The sequence below is a fragment of the Cherax quadricarinatus genome, chromosome 38 (genome assembly GCF_038502225.1).
Source record: "Cherax quadricarinatus isolate ZL_2023a chromosome 38, ASM3850222v1, whole genome shotgun sequence".
Classification (NCBI taxonomy): Eukaryota; Metazoa; Arthropoda; class Malacostraca; order Decapoda; family Parastacidae; genus Cherax; species Cherax quadricarinatus.
In genome coordinates, this window is record NC_091329.1 from 24,296,276 (window position 1) to 24,318,037 (window position 21,762).

Below are 21,762 nucleotides of genomic sequence, written 5' to 3' on the forward strand. Positions count from 1 at the left end.
GAGTCACAACACTAGACGAGTCACAACACTAGACGAGTCACAACACTAGACGAGTCACAACACTAGACGAGTCACAACACTAGACGAGTCACAACACTAGACGAGTCATAACAGTAGACGAGTCACAACACTAGACGAGTCACAACACTAGACGAGTCACAACACTAGACGAGTCATAACAGTAGACGAGTCACAACACTAGATGAGTCACAACACTAGACGAGTCACAACACTAGACGAGTCACAACACTAGACGAGTCACAACACTAGACGAGTCACAACACTAGACGAGTCACAACACTAGACGAGTCACAACACTAGACGAGTCACAACACTAGGTGAGACACAACACTAGACGAGTCACAACACTAGACGAGTCACAACACTAGACGAGTCACAACACTAGACGAGTCACAACACTAGACGAGTCACAACACTAGACGAGTCACAACACTAGACGATTCATAACAGTAGACGAGTCACAACACTAGGCGAGTCACAACACTAGACGAGTCACAACACTAGACGAGTCACAACACTAGACGAGTCATAACAGTAGACGAGTCACAACACTAGATGAGTCACAACACTAGGCGAGTCACAACACTAGACGAGTCACAACACTAGACGAGTCACAACACTAGACGAGTCACAACACTAGACGAGTCACAACACTAGACGAGTCACAACACTAGACGAGTCACAACACTAGACGAGTCACAACACTAGACGAGTCATAACAGTAGACGAGTCACAACACTAGATGAGTCACAACACTAAACGAGTCACAACACTAGGTGAGTCATAACAGTAGACGAGTCATAACACTAGACGAGTCACAACACTAGACGAGTCACAACACTAAACGAGTCATAACACTAAACGAGTCATAACAGTAGACGAGTCACAACACCAGACGAGTCACAACACTAGGTGAGTCACAACACTAGACGAGGCACAACACTAGATGAGGCACAACACAAGACGAATCACAACACCAGACGAGTCACAACACTAGGTGAGTCACAACACTAGTTGAGTCACATCACTAGGTGAGTCACACTAGACGAGGCACAACACTAGACGAGTCACAACACAAGACGAGGCACAACACTAGACGAGTCACAACACAAGACGAGGCACAACACTAGACGAGTCACAACACTAATCGAGTCACAACTCTAGACGAGTCACAACACTAGACGAGTCACAACACTAGACGAGGCACAACACTAGACGAGTCACAACACTAGGTGAGTCACAACACTAGGTGAGTCACAACACTAGGTGAGTCACAACACTAGGTGAGTCACAACACTAGACGAGGCACAACACTAGACGAGGCACAACACTAGACGAGGCACAATACTAGACGAGTCACAACACTAGACGAGGCACAACACTAGACGAGTCACAACACTAGACGAGTCACAACACTAGACGAGTCACAACACTAGACGAGGCACAACACTAGACGAGGCACAACACTAGACGAGGCACAACACTAGACGAGTCACAACACTAGACGAGTCACAACACTAGATGAGTCACAACACTAGATGAGTCACAACACTAGATGAGTCACAACACTAGACGATGCACAACACTAGATGAGTCACAACACTAGATGAGTCACAACGCTAGACGAGGCACAACACTAGACGAGGCACAACACTAGACGAGGCACAACACTAGATGAGTCACAACACAAGATGAGTCACAACACTAGACGAGGCACAACACTTGACGAGGCACAACACTAGATGAGTCACAACACTAGATGAGTCACAACACTATGTGAGTCAGAACACTAGATGAGTCACAACACTACATGAGTCACAACACTAGACGAGGCACAACAGTAGACGAGGCACAACACTAGATGAGTCACAACACTAGGTGAGTCACAACACTAGATGAGTCACAACACTAGATGAGTCACAACACTAGACGAGTCACAACACCAGACGAGTCACAACACTAGGTGAGTCACAACACTAGAGGCACAACACTAGACGAGGCACAACACAAGACGAGTCACAACACCAGACGAGTCACAACACTAGGCGAGTCACAACACTAGGTGAGTCACATCACTAGGTGAGTCACACTAGACGAGGCACAACACTACACGAGGCACAACACAAGACGAGGCACAACACTAGACGAGTCACAACACAAGGTGAGTCACAACACTAGACGAGTCACAACACTAGTCGAGTCACAACTCTAGACGAGTCACAACACTAGACGAGTCACAACACTAGACGAGTCACAACACTAGGTGAGTCACAACACTAGGTGAGTCACAACATTAGGTGAGTCACAACACTAGGTGAGTCACAACACTAGACGAGGCACAACACTAGACGAGTCACAACACTAGGTGAGTCACAACACTAGGTGAGTCACAACACTAGGTGAGTCACAACACAGGTGAGTCACAACACTAGATGAGTCACAACACTAGATGAGTAACAACACTAGATGAGTCAACACTAGTTGAGCCACAACACTAGATGAGTAACAACACTAGATGAGTCAACACTAGTTGAGCCACAACACTAGATGAGTAACAACACTAGATGAGTAACAACACTAGATGAGTCACAACACTAGATGATTCACAACACTAGGTGAGTCAACACTAGGTGAGTCACAACACTAGGTGAGTCAACACTAGGTGAGTCAACACTAGGTGAGTCAACACTAGGTGAGTCAACACTAGGTGAGTCACAACACTTGGTGAGTCACAACGCTAGGTGAGTCACAACACTAGGTGAGTCACAACACTAGGTGAGTCATAACACTAGGTGAGTCACAACACTAGGTGAGTCAACACTAGGTGAGTCAACACTAGGTGAGTCACAACACTAGGTGAGTCACAACACTAGGTGAGTCAACACTAGGTGAGTCACAACACTAGGTGAGTCATAACACTAGGTGAGTTACACTAGGTGAGTCAACACTAGGTGAGTCAACACTAGGTGAGTCACAACACTAGGTGAGTCAACACTAGGTGAGTCACAACACTACGTGAGTCACAACACTAGGTGAGTCAACACTAGGTGAGTCACAACACTAGGTGAGTCACAACACTAGGTGAGTCACAACACTAGGTTAGTCACAACACTAGGTGAGTCAACACTAGGTGAGTCAACACTAGGTGAGTCACAACACTAGGTGAGTCACAACACTAGGTGAGTCACAACACTAGGTGAGTCACAACACTAGTTAGTCACAACACTAGGTGAGTCAACACTAGGTGAGTCACAACACTAGGTGAGTCACAACACTAGGTGAGTCAACACTAGGTGAGTCACAACACTAGGTGAGTCATAACACTAGGTGAGTCACAACACTAGGTGAGTCAACACTAGGTGAGTCACAACACTAGGTGAGTCACAACACTAGGTGAGTCACACTAGGTGAGTCACAACACTAGGTGAGTCACAAGACTAGGTGAGTCAACACTAGGTGCTTCAACATTAGGTGAGTCAACACTAGGTGAGTCACAACACTTGGTGAGTCACAACGCTAGGTGAGTCACAACACTAGGTGAGTCACAACACTAGGTGAGTCATAACACTAGGTGAGTCAACACTAGGTGAGTCAACACTAGGTGAGTCACAACACTAGGTGAGTCACAACACTAGGTGAGTCAACACTAGGTGAGTCACAACACTAGGTGAGTCATAACACTAGGTGAGTTACACTAGGTGAGTCAACACTAGGTGAGTCAACACTAGGTGAGTCACAACACTAGGTGAGTCAACACTAGGTGAGTCACAACACTACGTGAGTCACAACACTAGGTGAGTCAACACTAGGTGAGTCACAACACTAGGTGAGTCACAACACTAGGTGAGTCACAACACTAGGTTAGTCACAACACTAGGTGAGTCAACACTAGGTGAGTCAACACTAGGTGAGTCACAACACTAGGTGAGTCACAACACTAGGTGAGTCACAACACTAGGTGAGTCACAACACTAGTTAGTCACAACACTAGGTGAGTCAACACTAGGTGAGTCACAACACTAGGTGAGTCACAACACTAGGTGAGTCAACACTAGGTGAGTCACAACACTAGGTGAGTCATAACACTAGGTGAGTCACAACACTAGGTGAGTCAACACTAGGTGAGTCACAACACTAGGTGAGTCACAACACTAGGTGAGTCACACTAGGTGAGTCACAACACTAGGTGAGTCACAAGACTAGGTGAGTCAACACTAGGTGAGTCACAACACTAGGTGAGTCACAACACTAAATGAGTCACAACACTAGGTGAGTCACAACACTAGGTGAGTCACAACACTAGGTGAGTCACAACACTAGGTGAGTCAACACTAGGTGAGTCACAACACTAGGTGAGTCACAACACTAGGTGAGTCACAACACTAGGTGAGTCAACACTAGGTGAGTCACAACACTAGGTGAGTCACAACACTAGGTGAGTCACAACACTAGGTGAGTCACAACACTAGGTGAGTCAACACTAGGTGAGTCACAACACTAGGTGAGTCACAACACTAGGTGAGTCACTGCTCACTCACACTCTTGATACATCACAGTGAACTCCTGTCCATGTATCTTATATTCTGTTATAATAATAATAATAATAATAATAGTAATAATAATAATAATAACTGTAACATTAATAATAACAAAAGTGATGTTCAGTATGTGTTATTCTGGTGGCGCTGCCAGACGTGCGCTGCAGTGGATGCTGCCATTATGCCGGGAAGCTGTCGTACATCGTGAGGCCACAAAGTCACACGTTGTCAAGGTTCTTGATGGTTTCCGACGAGCGTACAGGTGAGGCTTTATTACACCCCTCCTTGCTTTATTACACCCCCTCCTTGCTTTATTACACCCCTCCTTGCTTTATTACACCCCCTCCTTGCTTTATTACACCCCCTCCTTGCTTTATTACACCCCTCCTTGCTTTATTACACCCCTTCTTGCTTTATTACACCCCTCCTTGCTTTATTACACCCCTCCTTGCTTTATTACACCCCTCCTTGCTTTATTACACCCCTCCTTGCTTTATTACACCCCTCCTTGCTTTATTACACCCCCTCCTTGCTTTATTACACCCCCTCCTTGCTTTATTACACCCCTCCTTGCTTTATTACACCCCCTCCTTGCTTTATTACACCCCCTCCTTGCTTTATTACACCCCCCTCCTTGCTTTATTACACCCCCTCCTTGCTTTATTACACCCCCTCCTTGCTTTATTACACCCCCTCCTTGCTTTATTACACCCCTCCTTGCTTTATTACACCCCCTCCTTGCTTTCTTACATCCCTCCTTGCTTTATTACACCCCTCCTTGCTTTATTACACCCCTCCTTGCTTTATTACACCCCCTCCTTGCTTTATTACACCCCTCCTTGCTTTATTACACCCCTCCTTGCTTTATTACACCCCTCCTTGCTTTATTACACCCCCTCCTTGCTTTATTACACCCCTCCTTGCTTTATTACACCCCCTCCTTGCTTTATTACACCCCCTCCTTGCTTTATTACACCCCATACTTGCTTTATTACACCCCCTCCTTGCTTTATTGCACCCCCTCCTTGCTTTATTACACCCCCTCCTTGCTTTATTACACCCCCTCCTTGCTTTATTACACCCCCTCCTTGCTTTATTGCACCCCCTCCTTACTTTATTACACCCCTCCTTGCTTTATTACACCCCCTCATTGCTTTATTACACCTCTTCTTGCTTTATTACACCCTCTTCCTGCTTTATTACACCCCTCCTTGCTTTATTAAACCCCCTCCTTGCTTTATTACACCCCCTCCTTGCTTTATTTCACCCCCTCCTTGCTTTATTACACCCCCTCCTTGCTTTATTTCACCCCCTCCTTGCTTTATTACACCCCCTCCTTGCTTTATTACACCCCCTCCTTGCTTTATTACACCCCTCCTTGCTTTATTACACCCCCTCCTTGCTTTATTACACCCCTCCTTGCTTTATTACACCCCTCCTTGCTTTATTACACCACTCCTTGCTTTATTACACCCCTCCTTGCTTTATTACACCCCCTCCTTGCTTTATTACACCCCTCCTTGCTTTATTATACCCCTCCTTGCTTTATTACATCCCCTTGCTTTATTACACTTCTCCTTGCTTTATTACACCTCCTCCCTGCTTTATTACACCTCCTTCCTGCTTTATTACACCTCCTCTCTGCTTTACTACACCTCCCTGCTTTATTACACCACCTCCCTGCTTTATTACACCACCTCCCTGCTTTATTACACCACCTCCCTGCTTTATTACACCACCTCCCTGCTTTACTACACCACCTCCCTGCTTTATTACACCACCTCCCTGCTTTATTACACCACCTGTCTGCTTTATTACACCACCTGTCTGCTTTATTACACCACCTGTCTGCTTTATTACACCCCCTCCCTGCTTTACTACACCTCTCTGCTTTATTACACCACCTCCCTGCTTTATTACACCACCTCCCTGCTTTACTACACCACCTCCCTGCTTTATTACACCACCTCCCTGCTTTACTACACCACCTCCCTGCTTTACTACACCTCCCTGCTTTACTACACCACCTCCCTGCTTTACTACACCACCTCCCTGCTTTATTACACCACCTCCCTGCTTTATTACACCACCTGTCTGCTTTATTACACCCCCTCCCTGCTTTACTACACCTCCCTGCTTTATTACACCACCTCCCTGCTTTATTACACCACCTCCCTGCTTTATTACACCACCTCCCTGCTTTACTACACCACCTCCCTGCTTTACTACACCTCCCTGCTTTTCTACACCACCTCCCTGCTTTACTACACCACCTCCCTGCTTTTCTACACCACCTCCCTGCTTTACTACACCTCCCTGCTTTACTACACCACCTCCCTGCTTTATTACACCACCTCCCTGCTTTACTACACCACCTCCCTGCTTTACTACACCTCCCTGCTTTTCTACACCACCTCCCTGCTTTACTACACCACCTCCCTGCTTTTCTACACCACCTCCCTGCTTTACTACACCTCCCTGCTTTACTACACCACCTCCCTGCTTTATTACACCACCTCCCTGCTTTATTACACCTCCCTGCTTTATTACACCTCCTCCCTGCTTTATTACACCTCCTCCCTGGTTTATTGCATGTTTTGGCTACTTTATTATACGTTAGTCGGTTGTGTATATAAGAAACTGCTGTTAGTCTTCTCCTCTAATCAATCTGTCATTGCCTGGAGTTTTTCGTTTCGCTCTTCTCGACCTTCACTTATTTATCTTCGTTTTCCACACACTTATCAAAGTTATCCACCAAGCTTTACTGCTGGTCTGCAGAATCTTCCCTAAAGAACCGTGTAATCGGCAAAGAATAATTGTATTCACTCAACATTTCCCAAAATCTCTCTCTCTCCTCTACACTTCTCTCTTCTCCAGGTGCATATACGCTTACTATAACCCACTTTTCACATCCAACCTTTAATTTACTCCACATAATCCTTGAATTAATACATTTAGAGTCCCTCTTTTCCTGCCATAAGTTATCCTTCAACATTATTGCTACTCCTTCTTTAGCTCTAACTCTATTAGAATTCCTTGACCTAATCCCATTTATTCCTCTCCACTGAAACTCTCCTACCCACTTCAGCTTTGTTTCACTTAAAGCCAGGACATCCAACTTCTTCTCATTCATAACATCCACAATCATCTCTATCTTATCATTCACACAACATCCACACACATTCAGACTTCCCACTTTGACAATTTTCTTTTCTTATTCTTTTTAGTAATTATTACAGGAAAAGGGGTTACTAGCCCATTGTTCCCGGCATTTTAGTTGACTTTTACAACACGCATGGCTTACGGAGGAAAGATTCTTATTCCACTTCCCAGTGGATATAAAAGGAAAAGTAATAAGACCAAGAACTATTAAGATAAAATCAAAGAAAACTCAGATGAGTGTGTATAAATAAACGTGTACATGTATGTGTAGTGTGACCTAAGTGTAAGTAGAAGTAGCAAGACGTACCTGTAATCTTGCATATTTATGAGACAGACAAAAGACACTAGCAATCCTACCATCATGTAAAACAATTACAGGCTTTTGTTTTACACTCACTTGGCAGGACGGTAGTACCTACTGAATATATAAGCATTATATTACTAACAGCAACAGTGAGTATTTATGCAGAGACTTGTATATACATATACCCAAGAATATTATGGGGTTGAAGAGTACTGACAGGTAAGTGGAAGGTAACGTGTGTGACTAGACTGTTTTGACATTTGGCAGGATGAGGTATGTGAGAAACATGGGGGAGACTGGCAGTATGTGACAAACATGGGGGAGACTGGCAGTATGTGACAAACATGGGGGAGACTGACAGGATGTGACAAACATGGGGGAGACTGACAGGATGTGAGAAACATGGGGGAGACTGGCAGGATGTGAGAAACATGGGGGAGACTGGCAGGATGTGAGAAACATGGGGGAGACTGGCAGGATGTGAGAAACATGGGAGAGACTGACAGAATGTCAGAAACATGGGGGAGACTGGCAGGATGTGTCAAACATGGGGGAGACTGGCAGGATGTGACAAACATGGGGGAGACTGGCAGGATGTGAGAAACATGGGGGAGACTGGCAGGATGTGGCAAACATGGGGGAGACTGGCAGGATGGGAGAAACATGGGGGAGACTGACAGGATGTGAGAAACATGGGGGAGACTGACAGGATGTGAGAAACATGGGAGAGACTGGCAGGATGTGAGAAACATGGGAGACTGGCAGGATGTGACAAACATGGGGGAGACTGGCAGCATGTGAGAAACATGGGGGAGACTGGCAGGATGGGAAGAGAGGGAGTATAACTGGGAAGTCAGTGGAGAGGAAGTTTATGTTGGAGGTCAGTAGAGAGGAAGTTTGTGTGGGAGGTCAGTAGAGAGGAAGTTTGTGTGGGAGGTCAGTAGAGAGGAAGTTTGTGTGGGAGGTCAGTAGAGAGGAAGTTTGTGTGGGAGGTCAGTAGAGAGGAAGTTTGTGTGGGAGGTCAGTAGAGAGGAAGTTTGTGTGGGAGGTCAGTAGAGAGGAAGTTTGTGTGGGAGGTCAGTAGAGAGGAAGTTTGTGTGGGAGGTCAGTAGAGAGGAAGTTTATGTGGGAGGTCAGTAGAGAGGAAGTTTGTGTGGGAGGTCAGTAGAGAGGAAGTTTGTGTGGGAGGTCAGTAGACAGGAAGTTTATGTGGGAGGTCAGTAGAAAGGAAGTTTATGTGGGAGGTCAGTAGACAGGAAGTTTATGTGGGAGGTCAGTAGAAAGGAAGTTTATGTGGAAGGTCAGTAGAGAGAAAGTTTATGTGGGAGGTCAGTAGAGAGGAAGTTTGTGTGGAAGGTCAGTAGAAAGGAAGTTTATGTGGGAGGTCAGTACACAGGAAGTTTATGTGGAAGGTCAGTAGAGAGAAAGTTTATGTGGGAGGTCAGTAGACAGGAAGTTTATGTGGGAGGTCAGTAGACAGGAAGTTTATGTGGGAGGTCAGTAGACAGGAAGTTTATGTGGGAGGTCAGTAGACAGGAAGTTTATGTGGGAGGTCAGTAGAAAGGAAGTTTATGTGGGAGGTCAGTAGACAGGAAGTTTATGTGGAAGGTCAGTAGAGAGAAAGTTTATGTGGGAGGTCAGTAGACAGGAAGTTTATGTGGGAGGTCAGTAGACAGGAAGTTTATGTGGGAGGTCAGTAGACAGGAAGTTTATGTGGGAGGTCAGTAGAGAGGAAGTTTATGTGGAAGGTCAGTAGAGAGGAAGTTTATGTGGGAGGTCATTAGAGAGGAAGTTTATGTGGGAGGTCATTAGAGAGGAAGTTTATGTGGAAGGTCAGTAGAGAGGAAGTTTGTGTGGGAGGTCAGTAGAAAGGAAGTTTATGTGGGAGGTCAGTAGACAGGAAGTTTATGTGGGAGGTCAGTAGAGAGGAAGTTTATGTGGGAGGTCAGTAGAGAGGAAGTTTGTGTGGGAGGTCAGTAGAGACGAAGTTTATGTGGGAGGTCAGTAGAGAGGAAATTTACGTTGGAGGTCAGTAGAGAGGAAGTTTATGTGGGAGGTCATTAGAGAGAAAGTTTGTGTGGGAGGTCAGTAGAGAGAAAGTTTATGTGGGAGGTCAGTAGAGAGGAAGTTTGTGGTAGGTCAATAGAGAGGAAGTTTATGTGGGAGGTCAGTAGAGAGGAAGTTTGTGGTAGGTCAGTAGAGAGGAAGTTTATGTGGGAGGTCAGTCGAGAGGAAGTTTGTGGTAGGTCAGTAGAGAGGAGGTTTATGTGGGAGGTCAGTAGAGAGGAAGTTTGTGGGAGGTCAATAGAGAGGAAGTTTATGTGGGAGGTCAGTAGAGAGGAAGTTTGTGGTAGGTCAGTAGAGAGGAAGTTTATGTGGGAGGTCAGTAGAGAGGAAGTTTATGTGGGAGGTCAGTAGAGAGGAAGTTTGTGGTAGGTCAGTAGATAGGAAGTTTGTGTGGGAGGTCAGTAGAGAGGAAGTTTATGTGGGAGGTCAGTAGAGAGGAAGTTTGTGTGGGAGGTCAGTAGAGAGGAAGTTTGTGGTAGGTCAGCAGAGAGGAAGTTTATGTGGGAGGTCAGTAGAGAGGAAGTTTGTGTGGGAGGTCAGTAGAGAGGAAGTTTATGTGGGAGGGCAGTAGAGAGAAAGTTTATGTGGGAGGTCAGTAGAGAGGAAGTTTGTGTGGGAGGTCAGTAGAGATCAAGTTTATGTGGGAGGTCAGTAGAGAGGAAGTTTATGTGGGAGGTCAGTAGAGAGGAAGTTTATGTGGGAGGTCAGTAGAGAGAAAGTTTATGTGGGAGGGTAGTAGAGAGGAAGTTTGTGTGGGAGGTCAGTAGAGAGAAAGTTTATGTGGGAGGGCAGTAGAGAGAAAGTTTATGTGGGAGGGTAGTAGAGAGGAAGTTTGTGTGGGAGGTCAGTAGAGAGAAAGTTTATGTGGGAGGGCAGTAGAGAGAAAGTTTATGTGGGAGGGCAGTAGAGAGGAAGTTTATGTGGGAGGTCAGTAGAGAGGAAGTTTATGTGGGAGGTCAGTAGAGAGGAAGTTTATGTGGGAGGTCAGTAGAGAGGAAGTTTATGTGGGAGGTCAGTAGAGAGGAAGTTTGTGTGGGAGGTCAGTAGAGAGGAAGTTTGTGTGGGAGGTCAGTAGAGAGGAAGTTTGTGTGGGAGGTCAGTAGAGAGCAAGTTTATGTGGGAGGTCAGTAGAGAGGAAGTTTATGTGGGAGGTCAGTAGAGAGGAAGTTTGTGTGGGAGGTCAGTAGAGAGGAAGTTTATGTGGGAGGTCAGTAGAGAGGAAGTTTATGTGGGAGGTCAGTAGAGAGGAAGTTTGTGTGGGAGGTCAGTAGAGAGGAAGTTTATGTGGGAGGTCAGTGGAGAGGAAGTTTGTGTGGGAGATCAGTAGAGAGGAAGTTTGTGTGGGAGGTCAGTAGAGAGGAAGTTTGTGTGGGAGGTCAGTAGAGAGGAAGTTTATGTGGGAGGTCAGTAGAGAGGAAGTTTATGTGGGAGGTCAGTAGAGAGGAAGTTTGTGTGGGAGGTCAGTAGAGAGGAAGTTTGTGTGGGAGGTCAGTAGAGAGGAAGTTTGTGTGGGAGGTCAGTAGAGATCAAATTTATGTGGGAGGTCAGTAGAGAGGAAGTTTATGTGGGAGGTCAGTAGAGAGGAAGTTTGTGTGGGAGGTCAGTAGAGAGGAAGTTTATGTGGGAGGTCAGTAGAGAGGAAGTTTATGTGGGAGGTCAGTAGAGAGGAAGTTTGTGTGGGAGGTCAGTAGAGAGGAAGTTTATGTGGGAGGTCAGTGGAGAGGAAGTTTATGTGGGAGGTCAGTAGAGAGGAAGTTTGTGTGGGAGGTCAGTAGAGAGGAAGTTTATGTGGGAGGACAGTAGAGAGGAAGTTTATGTGGGAGGTCAGTAGAGAGGAAGTTTGTGTGGGAGGTCAGTAGAGAGGAAGTTTATGTGGGAGGTCAGTGGAGAGGAAGTTTATGTGGGAGGTCAGTAGAGAGGAAGTTTGTGTGGGAGGTCAGTAGAGAGGAAGTTTATGTGGGAGGTCAGTAGAGAGGAAGTTTATGTGGGAGGTCAGTAGAGAGGAAGTTTGTTTAGGAAGTCAGTAGAGAGGAAGTTTATGTGGGAGGTCAGTAGAGAGGAAGTTTGTGTGGGAGGTCAGTAGAGAGGAAGTTTATGTGGGAGGTCAGTAGAGAGGAAGTTTGTGTGGGAGGTAAGTAGAGAGGAAGTTTGTGTGGGAGGTCAGTAGAGAGGAAGTTTGTGTGGGAGGTCAGTAGAGAGGAAGTTTATGTGGGAGGTCAGTAGAGACGAAGTTTGTGTGGGAGGTCAGTAGAGAGGAAGTTTATGTGGGAGGTCAGTCGAGAGGAAGTTTGTGTGGGAGGTCAGTAGAGAGGAAGTTTGTGTGGGAGGTCAGTTGAGAGGAAGTTTGTGTGGGAGGTCAGTAGAGAGGAAGTTTGTGTGGGAGGTCAGTAGAGAGGAAGTTTGTGTGGGAGGTCAGTAGAGAGGAAGTTTGTGTGGGAGGTCAGTAGAAAGGAAGTTTGTGTGGGAGGTCAGTAGAGAGGAAGTTTATGTGGGAGGTCAGTACAGAGGAAGTTTATGTGGAAGGTCAGTAGAGAGGAAGTTTGTGTGGGAGGTCAGTAGAGAGGAAGTTTGTGTGGGAGGTCAGTAGAGAGGAAGTTTATGTGGGAGGTCAGTAGAGAGGAAGTTTGTGTGGGAGGTCAGTAGAGAGGAAGTTTATGTGGGAGGTCAGTAGAGAGGAAGTTTGTGTGGGAGGTCAGTAGAGAGGAAGTTTGTGTGGGAGGTCAGTAGAGAGGAAGTTTGTGTCTGAGGTCAGTAGAGAGGAAGTTTATGTGGGAGGTCAGTAGAGAGGAAGTTTATGTGTGAGGTCAGTAGAGAGGAAGTTTTTGTGGGAGGTCAGTAGAGAGGAAGTTTATGTGGGAGGTCAGTAGAGAGGAAGTTTGTGTGGGAGGTCAGTAGAGAGGAAGTTTATGTGGGAGGTCAGTAGAGAGGAAGTTTGTGTGGGAGGTCAGTAGAGAGGAAGTTTATGTGGGAGGTCAGTAGAGAGGAAGTTTATGTGGGAGGTCAGTAGAGAGGAAGTTTATGTGGAGGTCAGTAGAGAGGAAGTTTGTGTGGGAGGTCAGTAGAGAGGAAGTTTATGTGGGAGGTCAGTAGAGAGGAAGTTTATGTGGGAGGGCAGAAGAGAGGAAGTTTGTGTGGGAGGTCAGTAGAGAGGAAGTTTATGTGGGAGGTCAGTGGAGAGGAAGTTTGTGTGGGAGGTCAGTAGAGAGGAAGTTTGTGTGGGAGGTCAGTAGAGAGGAAGTTTGTGTGGGAGGAGAGTAGAGAGGAAGTTTATGTGGGAGGTCAGTAGAGAGGAAGTTTATGTGGGAGGTCAGTAGAGAGGAAGTTTGTGTGGGAGGTCAGTAGAGAGGAAGTTTATGTGGGAGGTCAGTAGAGAGGAAGTTTGTGTGGGAGGTCAGTAGAGACGAAGTTTGTGTGGGAGGTCAGTAGAGAGGAAGTTTTTGTGGGAGGTCAGTTGAGAGGAAGTTTGTGTGGGAGGTCAGTAGAGAGGAAGTTTGTGTGGGAGGTCAGTAGAGAGGAAGTTTGTGTGGGAGGTCAGTAGAGAGGAAGTTTGTGTGGGAGGTCAGTAGAGAGGAAGTTTGTGTGGGAGGTCAGTAGAGAGGAAGTGTGAGTGGGAGGTCAGTGGAGAGGAAGTTTGTGTGGGAGGTCAGTAGAAAGGAAGTTTGTGTGGGAGGTCAGTAGAGAGGAAGTTTATGTGGGAGGTCAGTAGAGAGGTAGTTTATGTGGGAGGTCAGTAGAGAGGAAGTTTGTGTGGGAGGTCAGTAGAGAGGAAGCTTATTTGGGAGGTCAGTAGAGAGAAAGTTTGTGTGGGAGGTCAGTAGAGAGGAAGTTTATGTGGGAGGTCAGTAGAGAGGAAGTTTGTGTGGGAGGTCAGTAGAGAGGAAGTTTATGTGGGAGGTCAGTAGAGAGGAAGTTTATGTGGGAGGTCAGTAGAGAGGACGTTTATGTGGAGGTCAGTAAAGAGGAAGTTTAAGTGGGAGGTCAATAGAGAGGAAGTTTATGTGGAGGTCAGTAGAGAGGAAGTTTATGTGGGAGGTCAGTAGAGAGGAAGTTTATGTGGGAGGTCAGTAGAGAGGAAGTTTATGTGGAGGTCAGTAGAGAGGAAGTTTATGTGGGAGGTCAGTAGAGAGGAAGTTTATGTGGAGGTCAGTAGAGAGGAAGTTTATGTGGGAGGTCAGTAGAGAGGAAGTTTATGTGGGAGGTCAGTAGAGAGGAAGTTTATGTGGAGGTCAGTAGAGAGGAAGTTTATGTGGGAGGTCAGTAGAGAGGAAGTTTATGTGGGAGGTCAGTAGAGAGGAAGTTTATGTGGGAGGTCAGTAGAGAGGAAGTTTATGTGGGAGGTCAGTAGAGAGGAAGTTTATGTGGGAGGTCAGTAGAGAGGAGGAGATTTGTGTTTGCTATGTAAATGTTTTTCTACTCGCCTGACAATACTTTTCAGGAAGCTGGGTGATCTACTGGTGGGGGAGGGTCGACTGCCCTCACCTGACCTTGTCTTCTTCCTCAGTCACTATGACCTGGGTCACCTGGTGCAGCAACCAGCCCCGGCCCTCCTAGCAAAGTAAGTCATTACATTTCATTCTTCATCTCGACAGCTTCTCCTTATACATGAGTCACTGTGACCAGCCTCTCAGTGACAGCTTTTCCTCATACACAAGTCACTGTGACCAGCCTCTCGTCCACCAGTCACTGTGACCAGCCTCGCAGTGACAGCTTCTCCTCATACACAAGTCACTGTGACCAGCCTCTCGTCCACCAGTCACTGTGACCAGCCTCTCAGTGACAGCTTCTCCTCGTACACAAGTCACTGTGACCAGCCTCTCGTCTAGCAGTCACTGTGACCAGCCTCTCGTCTACCAGTCTCTGTGATCAGCATCTCGTCCACCATTGTGACCAGCATCTCGTCCACCAGTCACTGTGACCAGCATCTCGTCCACCAGTCACTGTGACCAGCATCTCGTCCACCAGTCACTGTGACCAACCTTTCATCCACCAATCACTGTGATCAGCATCTCGTCCACCAGTCACTGTGACCAGTATATCGTCCACCAGTCACTGTGACCAACCTCTCGTCTACCAATCACTGTGACCAACCTCTCGTCCACCAGTTACTGTGACCAACCTCTCGTCCACCAGTTACTGCGACCAGCATTTCATCCACCAGTCACTGTGACCATCTCGTCCACCAGTTACTGTAACCAGCATCTCGTCCACCAGTCACTGTGACCATCTCGTCCACCAGACACTGTGACCAGCATCTCCTCCACCAGTCAATGTGTCCAGCATCTCGTCCACCAGTCACTGTGACAAGCCTCTCGTCCACTAGTCACTGTGACCAGCCTCTCGTCCACCAGTCACTGTGAACAGCATCTCGTCCACCAGTCACTGTGACCAGCCTCTCGTCCACCAGTCATTGTGACCAGCATCTCGTCCAGTCACTGTGACCAACCTCTCGTCCACCAGTCACTGTGACCAGCATCTCGTCCACCAGTCACTGTGACCAGCATCTCGTCAACCAGTCACTTTGACCAGCCTCTCGTCCACCAGTCACTGTGACCAGCCTCTCGTCCACCAGTAACTGTGACCAGCCTCTCGTCCACCAGTCACTGTGACCAGCCTCTCGTCCACCAGTCACTGTGAACAGTATCTCGTCCACCAATCACTGCTACCAGCCTCTCGTCCACCAGTCACTGTGTCTCGTCCACCACTGTGACCAGCCTCTCGTCCACCAGTCACTGTGACCAGCCTCTCGTCCACCAGTCACTGTGACCCCCTTCTCGACTAACAGTCACTGTGACCACCCTCTCGTCCACCAGTCACTGTGACCAGCATCTCGTCCACCAGTCACTGTGACCAACCTCTCGTCCACCAGTCACTGTGACCACCCTCTCGTCCACCAGTCACTGTGACCATCATCTCGTCCACCAGTCACTGTGACCAACCTCTCGTCCACCAGTCACTGTGACCAGCATCTCGTCCACCAGTCACTGTGGCCAGCCTCTCGTCCACCAGTCACTGTGACCAGCCTCTCGTCCACCAGTCACTGTGACCAGCCTCTCGTCCACCAGCTACTCTAACCAGCTTCTCGTCTACCAGTCACTGTGACCAGCCTCTCGTCCACCAGTCACTGTGACCAGCCTCTCGTCTACCAGTCACTGTGACCAGACTCTCGTCCACCAGTCACTGTGACCAGCATCTCGTCTACCAGTCACTGTGACCAGCATCTCGTCTACCAGTCACTGTGATCAGCATCTCGTCTACTAGTCACTGTGACCAGCTTCTCGTCTACCAGTCACTGTGACCAGCCTCTCCTCCACATGTCACTTAGACCAGCATCTCGTCTGCCAGTCACTGTGACTAGCTTCTCGTCTACCAGTCACTGTGACCAGCGTCTCGTCTACCAGTCACTGTGACCAGCATCTCGTCTACCAGTCACTGTGACGAGCTCTCGTCTACCAGTCACTGACCAGCCTCTCGTCCATCAGTCACTTAGACCAGCATCTCGTCTACCAGTCACTGTGACCAGCTTCTCGTCTACCAGTCACTGTGACCAGCCTGTCGTCCACCAGTCACTGTGACCAGCATCTCGTCCACCAGTCACTGTGACCAGCTTCTCGTCCACCAGTCACTGTAACCAGCCTGACGTCTATCAGTCACTGTGACCAGCTTTTCGTCCACCAGTCACTGTGACCAGCATCTCGTCCACCAGTCACTGTGACAAGCCTGTCGTCCACCAGTCACTGTGACCAGCTCTCGGCCAGTCACTGTGACCAGCATCTCGTCCAGTCACTGTAACCAGCCTGTCGTCCACCAGTCACTGTGACCAGCCTGTCGTCCGCCAACCACTGTGACCAGCTTCTCGTCTACCAGTCTCTGTGACCAGCTTCTCGTCAACCAGTCACTGTGACCAGCATCTCGTCCACCAGTCACTGTGACCAGCATCTCGTCTACCAGTCACTGTGACCAGCTTCTCGTCTACCAGTCACTGTGACCAGCCTGTCGTCCACCAGTCACTGTGACCAGCATCTCGTTCACCAGTCACTGTGACCTGTCTGTCGTCCACCAGTCACTGTCACCAGCTTCTCTTCTACCAGTCACTGTGACCAGCATCTCGTCTGCCAGTCACTGTGACCAGCTTCTCGTCTACCAGTCACTGTGACCAGCTTCTCGTCCACCAGTCACTGTGACCAACTTCTCGTCTACCAGTCACTGTGACCAGCTTCTCGTCTACCAGTCACTGTGACCAGGTTCTCGTCCACCTCTCACTGTGACCAGCTTCTCGTCTACCAGTCACTGTGACCAGCATCTCGTCTGCCAGTCACTGTGACCAGCTTCTCGTCTACCAGTCACTGTGACCAGCTTCTCGTCCACCATTCACTGTGGCCAGCTTCTCGTCTACCAGTCACTGTGACCAGCTTCTCGTCTACCAGTCACTGTGACCAGCTTCTCGTCTACCAGTCACTGTGAAGAGGTTCTCGTCTACCAGTCACTGTGATCAGTTTCTCGTCCACCAGTCACTGTGACCAGCTTCTCGTCTACCAGTCACTGTGACCAGCTTCTCGTCCACCAGTCACTGTGACCAGCTTCTCGTCTACCAGTCACTGTGACCAGCTTCTCGTCTACCAGTCACTGTGACCAGCTTCTCGTCCACCAGTCACTGTGACCAACTTCTCGTCTACCAGTCACTGTGACCAGCTTCTCGTCTACCAGTCACTGTGACCAGCATCTCGTCCAGTCACTGTGACCAACATCTCGTCCACCAGTCACTGTGACCAGCATCTCGTCCACCAGTCACTGTGACCAGCATCTCGTCAACCAGTCACTTTGACCAGCCTCTCGTCCACCAGTCACTGTGACCAGCCTCTCGTCCACCCGTAACTGTGACCAGCCTCTCGTCCACCAGTCACTGTGAACAGTATCTCGTCCACCAATCACTGCTACCAGCCTCTCGTCCACCAGTCACTGTGACCAACCTCTCTTCCACCAGTCACTGTGACCAGCATCTCGTCCACCAGTCACTGCGACCATCTCGTCCACCAGTCACTGTGACCAGCCTCTCGTTCACCAGTCACTGTGAACAACCTCTCGTCCACCAGTCACTGTGACCAGCCTCTCGTCCACCATTCACTGTGACCAGCCTCTCGTCCACGACTGTGACCAGCCTCTCGTCCGCCAGTCACTGTGACCAGCCTCTCGTCCACCAGTCACTGTGACCACCCTCTCGTCCAACAGTCACAGTGACCACCCTCTCGTCCACCAGTCACTGAGCAGCATCTCGTCCACCAGTCACTGTGACCAGCCTCTCGTCCACCATTCACTGTGACCAGCCTCTCGACCACCACTGTGACGAGCCTCTCGTCCACCAGTCACTGTGACCACCCTCTCGTCCACCAGTCACTGTGACCACCCTCTCGTCCACCAGTCACTGTGACCACCCTCTCGTCCACCAGTCACTGAGCAGCATCTCGTCCACCAGTCACTGTAACCAACCTCTCGTCCACCAATCACTGTGACCACCCTCTCGTTCACCAGTCACTGTGACCACCCTCTCGTCCACCAGTCACTGACCAGCATCTCGTCCACCAGGCATTGTGACCAACCTCTCGTCCACCAGTCACTGTGACCAGCACTCATTTCGTCCACCAATCACTGTGACCAGCCTCTCGTCCACCACTGTGCCCAGCATCTCGTCCACCAGTCACTGTGACCAGCATCTCCACCAGTCACTGTGAACAGCATCTCTTCCACCAGTCACTGTGACCAGCATCTCTTCCGCCAGTCACTGTGACCAGCCTCTCGTTCACCAGTCATTGTGACCAGCCTCTCGTCCACCAGTCACTGTGACCAGCCTCTCGTCCACCAGTCACTGTGACCCCCTTCTCGACTACCAGTCACTGTGACCACCCTCTCGTCCACCTGTCACTGTGACCAGCATCTCGTCTACCAGTCACTGTGACCAGCATCTCGTCTACCAGTCACTGTGATCAGCATCTCGTCTACCGGTCACTGTGACCAGCATCTCGTCTACCAGTCACTGTGATCAGCATCTCGTCTACCAGTCACTGTGACCAGCTTCTCGTCTACCAGTCACTGTTACCAGCCTCTCGTCTACCAGTCACTGTGACCAGACTCTCGTCCACCAGTCACTGTGACCAGCATCTCGTCTACCAGTCACTGTGACCAGCATCTCGTCTACCAGTCACTGTGACCAGCTTCTCGTCCACCAGTCACTGTGACCAGCTTCTCGTCTACCAGTCACTGTGACCAGCATCTCGTCCACCAGTCACTGTGACCAGCTTCTCGTCCACCAGTCACTGTGACCAGCTTCTCGTCTACCAGTCACTGTGACCAGCTTCTCGTCCACCAGTCACTGTGACCAACTTCTCGTCTACCAGTCACTGTGACCAGCTTCTCGTCTACCAGTCACTGTGACCAGCATCTCGTCCAGTCACTGTGACCAACCTCTCGTCCACCAGTCACTGTGACCAGCATCTCGTCCACCAGTCACTGTGACCAGCATCTCGTCAACCAGTCACTTTGACCAGCCTCTCGTCCACCAGTCACTGTGACCAGCCTCTCGTCCACCAGTAACTGTGACCAGCCTCTCGTCCACCAGTCACTGTGAACAGTATCTCGTCCACCAATCACTGCTACCAGCCTCTCGTCCACCAGTCACTGTGACCAACCTCTCTTCCACCAGTCACTGTGACCAGCATCTCGTCCACCAGTCACTGTGACCATCTCGTCCACCAGTCACTGTGACCAGCCTCTCGTCCACCAGTCACTGTGACCAATCTCTCTTCCACCAGTCACTGTGACCAGCATCTCGTCCACCAGTCACTGTGACCATCTCGTCCACCAGTCACTGTGACCAGCCTCTCGTTCACCAGTCACTGTGAAAACCTCTCGTCCACCAGTCACTGTGACCAGCCTCTCGTCTACCATTCACTGTGACCAGCCTCTCGTCCACCACTGTGACCAGCCTCTCGTCCACCAGTCACTGTGACCAGCCTCTCGTCCACCAGTCACTGTGACCACCCTCTCGTCCACCAGTCACTGTGACCACCCTCTCGTCCACCAGTCACTGAGCAGCATCTCGTCCACCAGTCACTGTAACCAACCTCTCGTCCACCAATCACTGTGACCACCCTCTCGTTCACCAGTCACTGTGACCAGCATCTCGTCCACCAGGCATTGTGACCAACCTCTCGTCCACCAGTCACTGTGACCAGCACTCATTTCGTCCACCAATCACTGTGACCAGCCTCTCGTCCACCACTGTGCCCAGCATCTCGTCCACCAGTCACTGTGACCAGCATCTCCACCAGTCACTGTGAACAGCATCTCTTCCACCAGTCACTGTGACCAGCATCTCTTCCGCCAGTCACTGTGACCAGCCTCTCGTTCACCAGTCATTGTGACCAGCCTCTCGTCCACCAGTCACTGTGACCAGCCTCTCGTCCACCAGTCACTGTGACCCCCTTCTCGATTACCAGTCACTGTGACCACCCTCTCGTCCACCAGTCACTGTGACCAGCATCTCGTCTACCAGTCACTGTGACCAGCATCTCGTCTACCAGTCACTCTGATCAGCATCTCGTCTACCAGTCACTGTGACCAGCATCTCGTCTACCAGTCACTGTGATCAGCATCTCGTCTACCAGTCACTGTGACCAGCTTCTCGTCTACCAGTCACTGTTACCAGCCTCTCGTCTACCAGTCACTGTGACCAGACTCTCGTCCACCAGTCACTGTGACCAGCATCTCGTCTACCAGTCACTGTGACCAGCATCTCGTCTACCAGTCACTGTGATAAGCATCTCGTCTACCAGTCACTGTGACCAGCTTCTCGTCTACCAGTCACTGTGCCCAGCCTCTCGTCCACATGTCATTTTGACCAGCATCTCGTCTGCCAGTCACTGTGACTAGCTTCTCGTCTACCAGTCACTGTGACCAGCATCTCGTCTACCAGTCACTGTGACCAGCATCTCGTCTACCAGTCACTGTGACGAGCTTCTCGTCTACCAGTCACTGACCAGCCTCTCGTCCACCAGTCACTTAGACCAGCATCTCGTCTACCAGTCACTGTGACCAGCTTCTCGTCTACCAGTCACTGTGACCAGCCTGTCGTCCACCAGTCACTGTGACCAGCATCTCGTCCACCAGTCACTCTGACCGGCCTGTCGTCCATCAGTCACTGTGACCAGCCTGTCGTCTATCAGTCACTGTGACCAGCTTCTCGTCCACCAGTCACTGTGACCAGCTCTCGTCCAGTCACTGTGACCAGCTCTCGTCCAGTCACTGTGACCAGCATCTCGTCCAGTCACTGTAACCAGCCTGTCGTCCACCAGTCACTGTGACCAGCCTGTCGTCCGCCAACCACTGTGACCAGCTTCTCGTCTACCAGTCTCTGTGACCAGCTTCTCGTCAACCAGTCACTGTGACCAGCATCTCGTCCACCAGTCACTGTGACCAGCATCTCGTCTACCAGTCACTGTGACCAGCTTCTCGTCTGCCGGTCACTGTGACCAGCTTCTTGTCTACCAGTCACTGTGACCAGCTTCTCGTCCACCAGTCACTGTGACCAGCTTCTCGTCTACCAGTCACTTACCTGGAGGTTACCTGGAGGTTATTCCGGGGATCAACGCCCCCGCGGCCCGGTCCACGACCAGGCCT

The 21,762-nt window shown here is 49.4% G+C and overlaps 1 protein-coding gene across 1 annotated transcript in view; it reads left to right on the plus strand.

Annotated features, from left to right (window-relative positions):
* Positions 1-21,762, plus strand: part of LOC128692823 (rifampicin phosphotransferase) — a 240,021-nt gene that overhangs the window by 193,130 nt on the left and 25,129 nt on the right. Inside the window, exons 25-26 of the mRNA XM_070092185.1 lie at positions 4,714-4,821; positions 14,528-14,647. Coding sequence (XP_069948286.1) covers positions 4,714-4,821; positions 14,528-14,647 — 228 coding nt within the window. The remainder of the gene's footprint in view (positions 1-4,713; positions 4,822-14,527; positions 14,648-21,762) is intronic.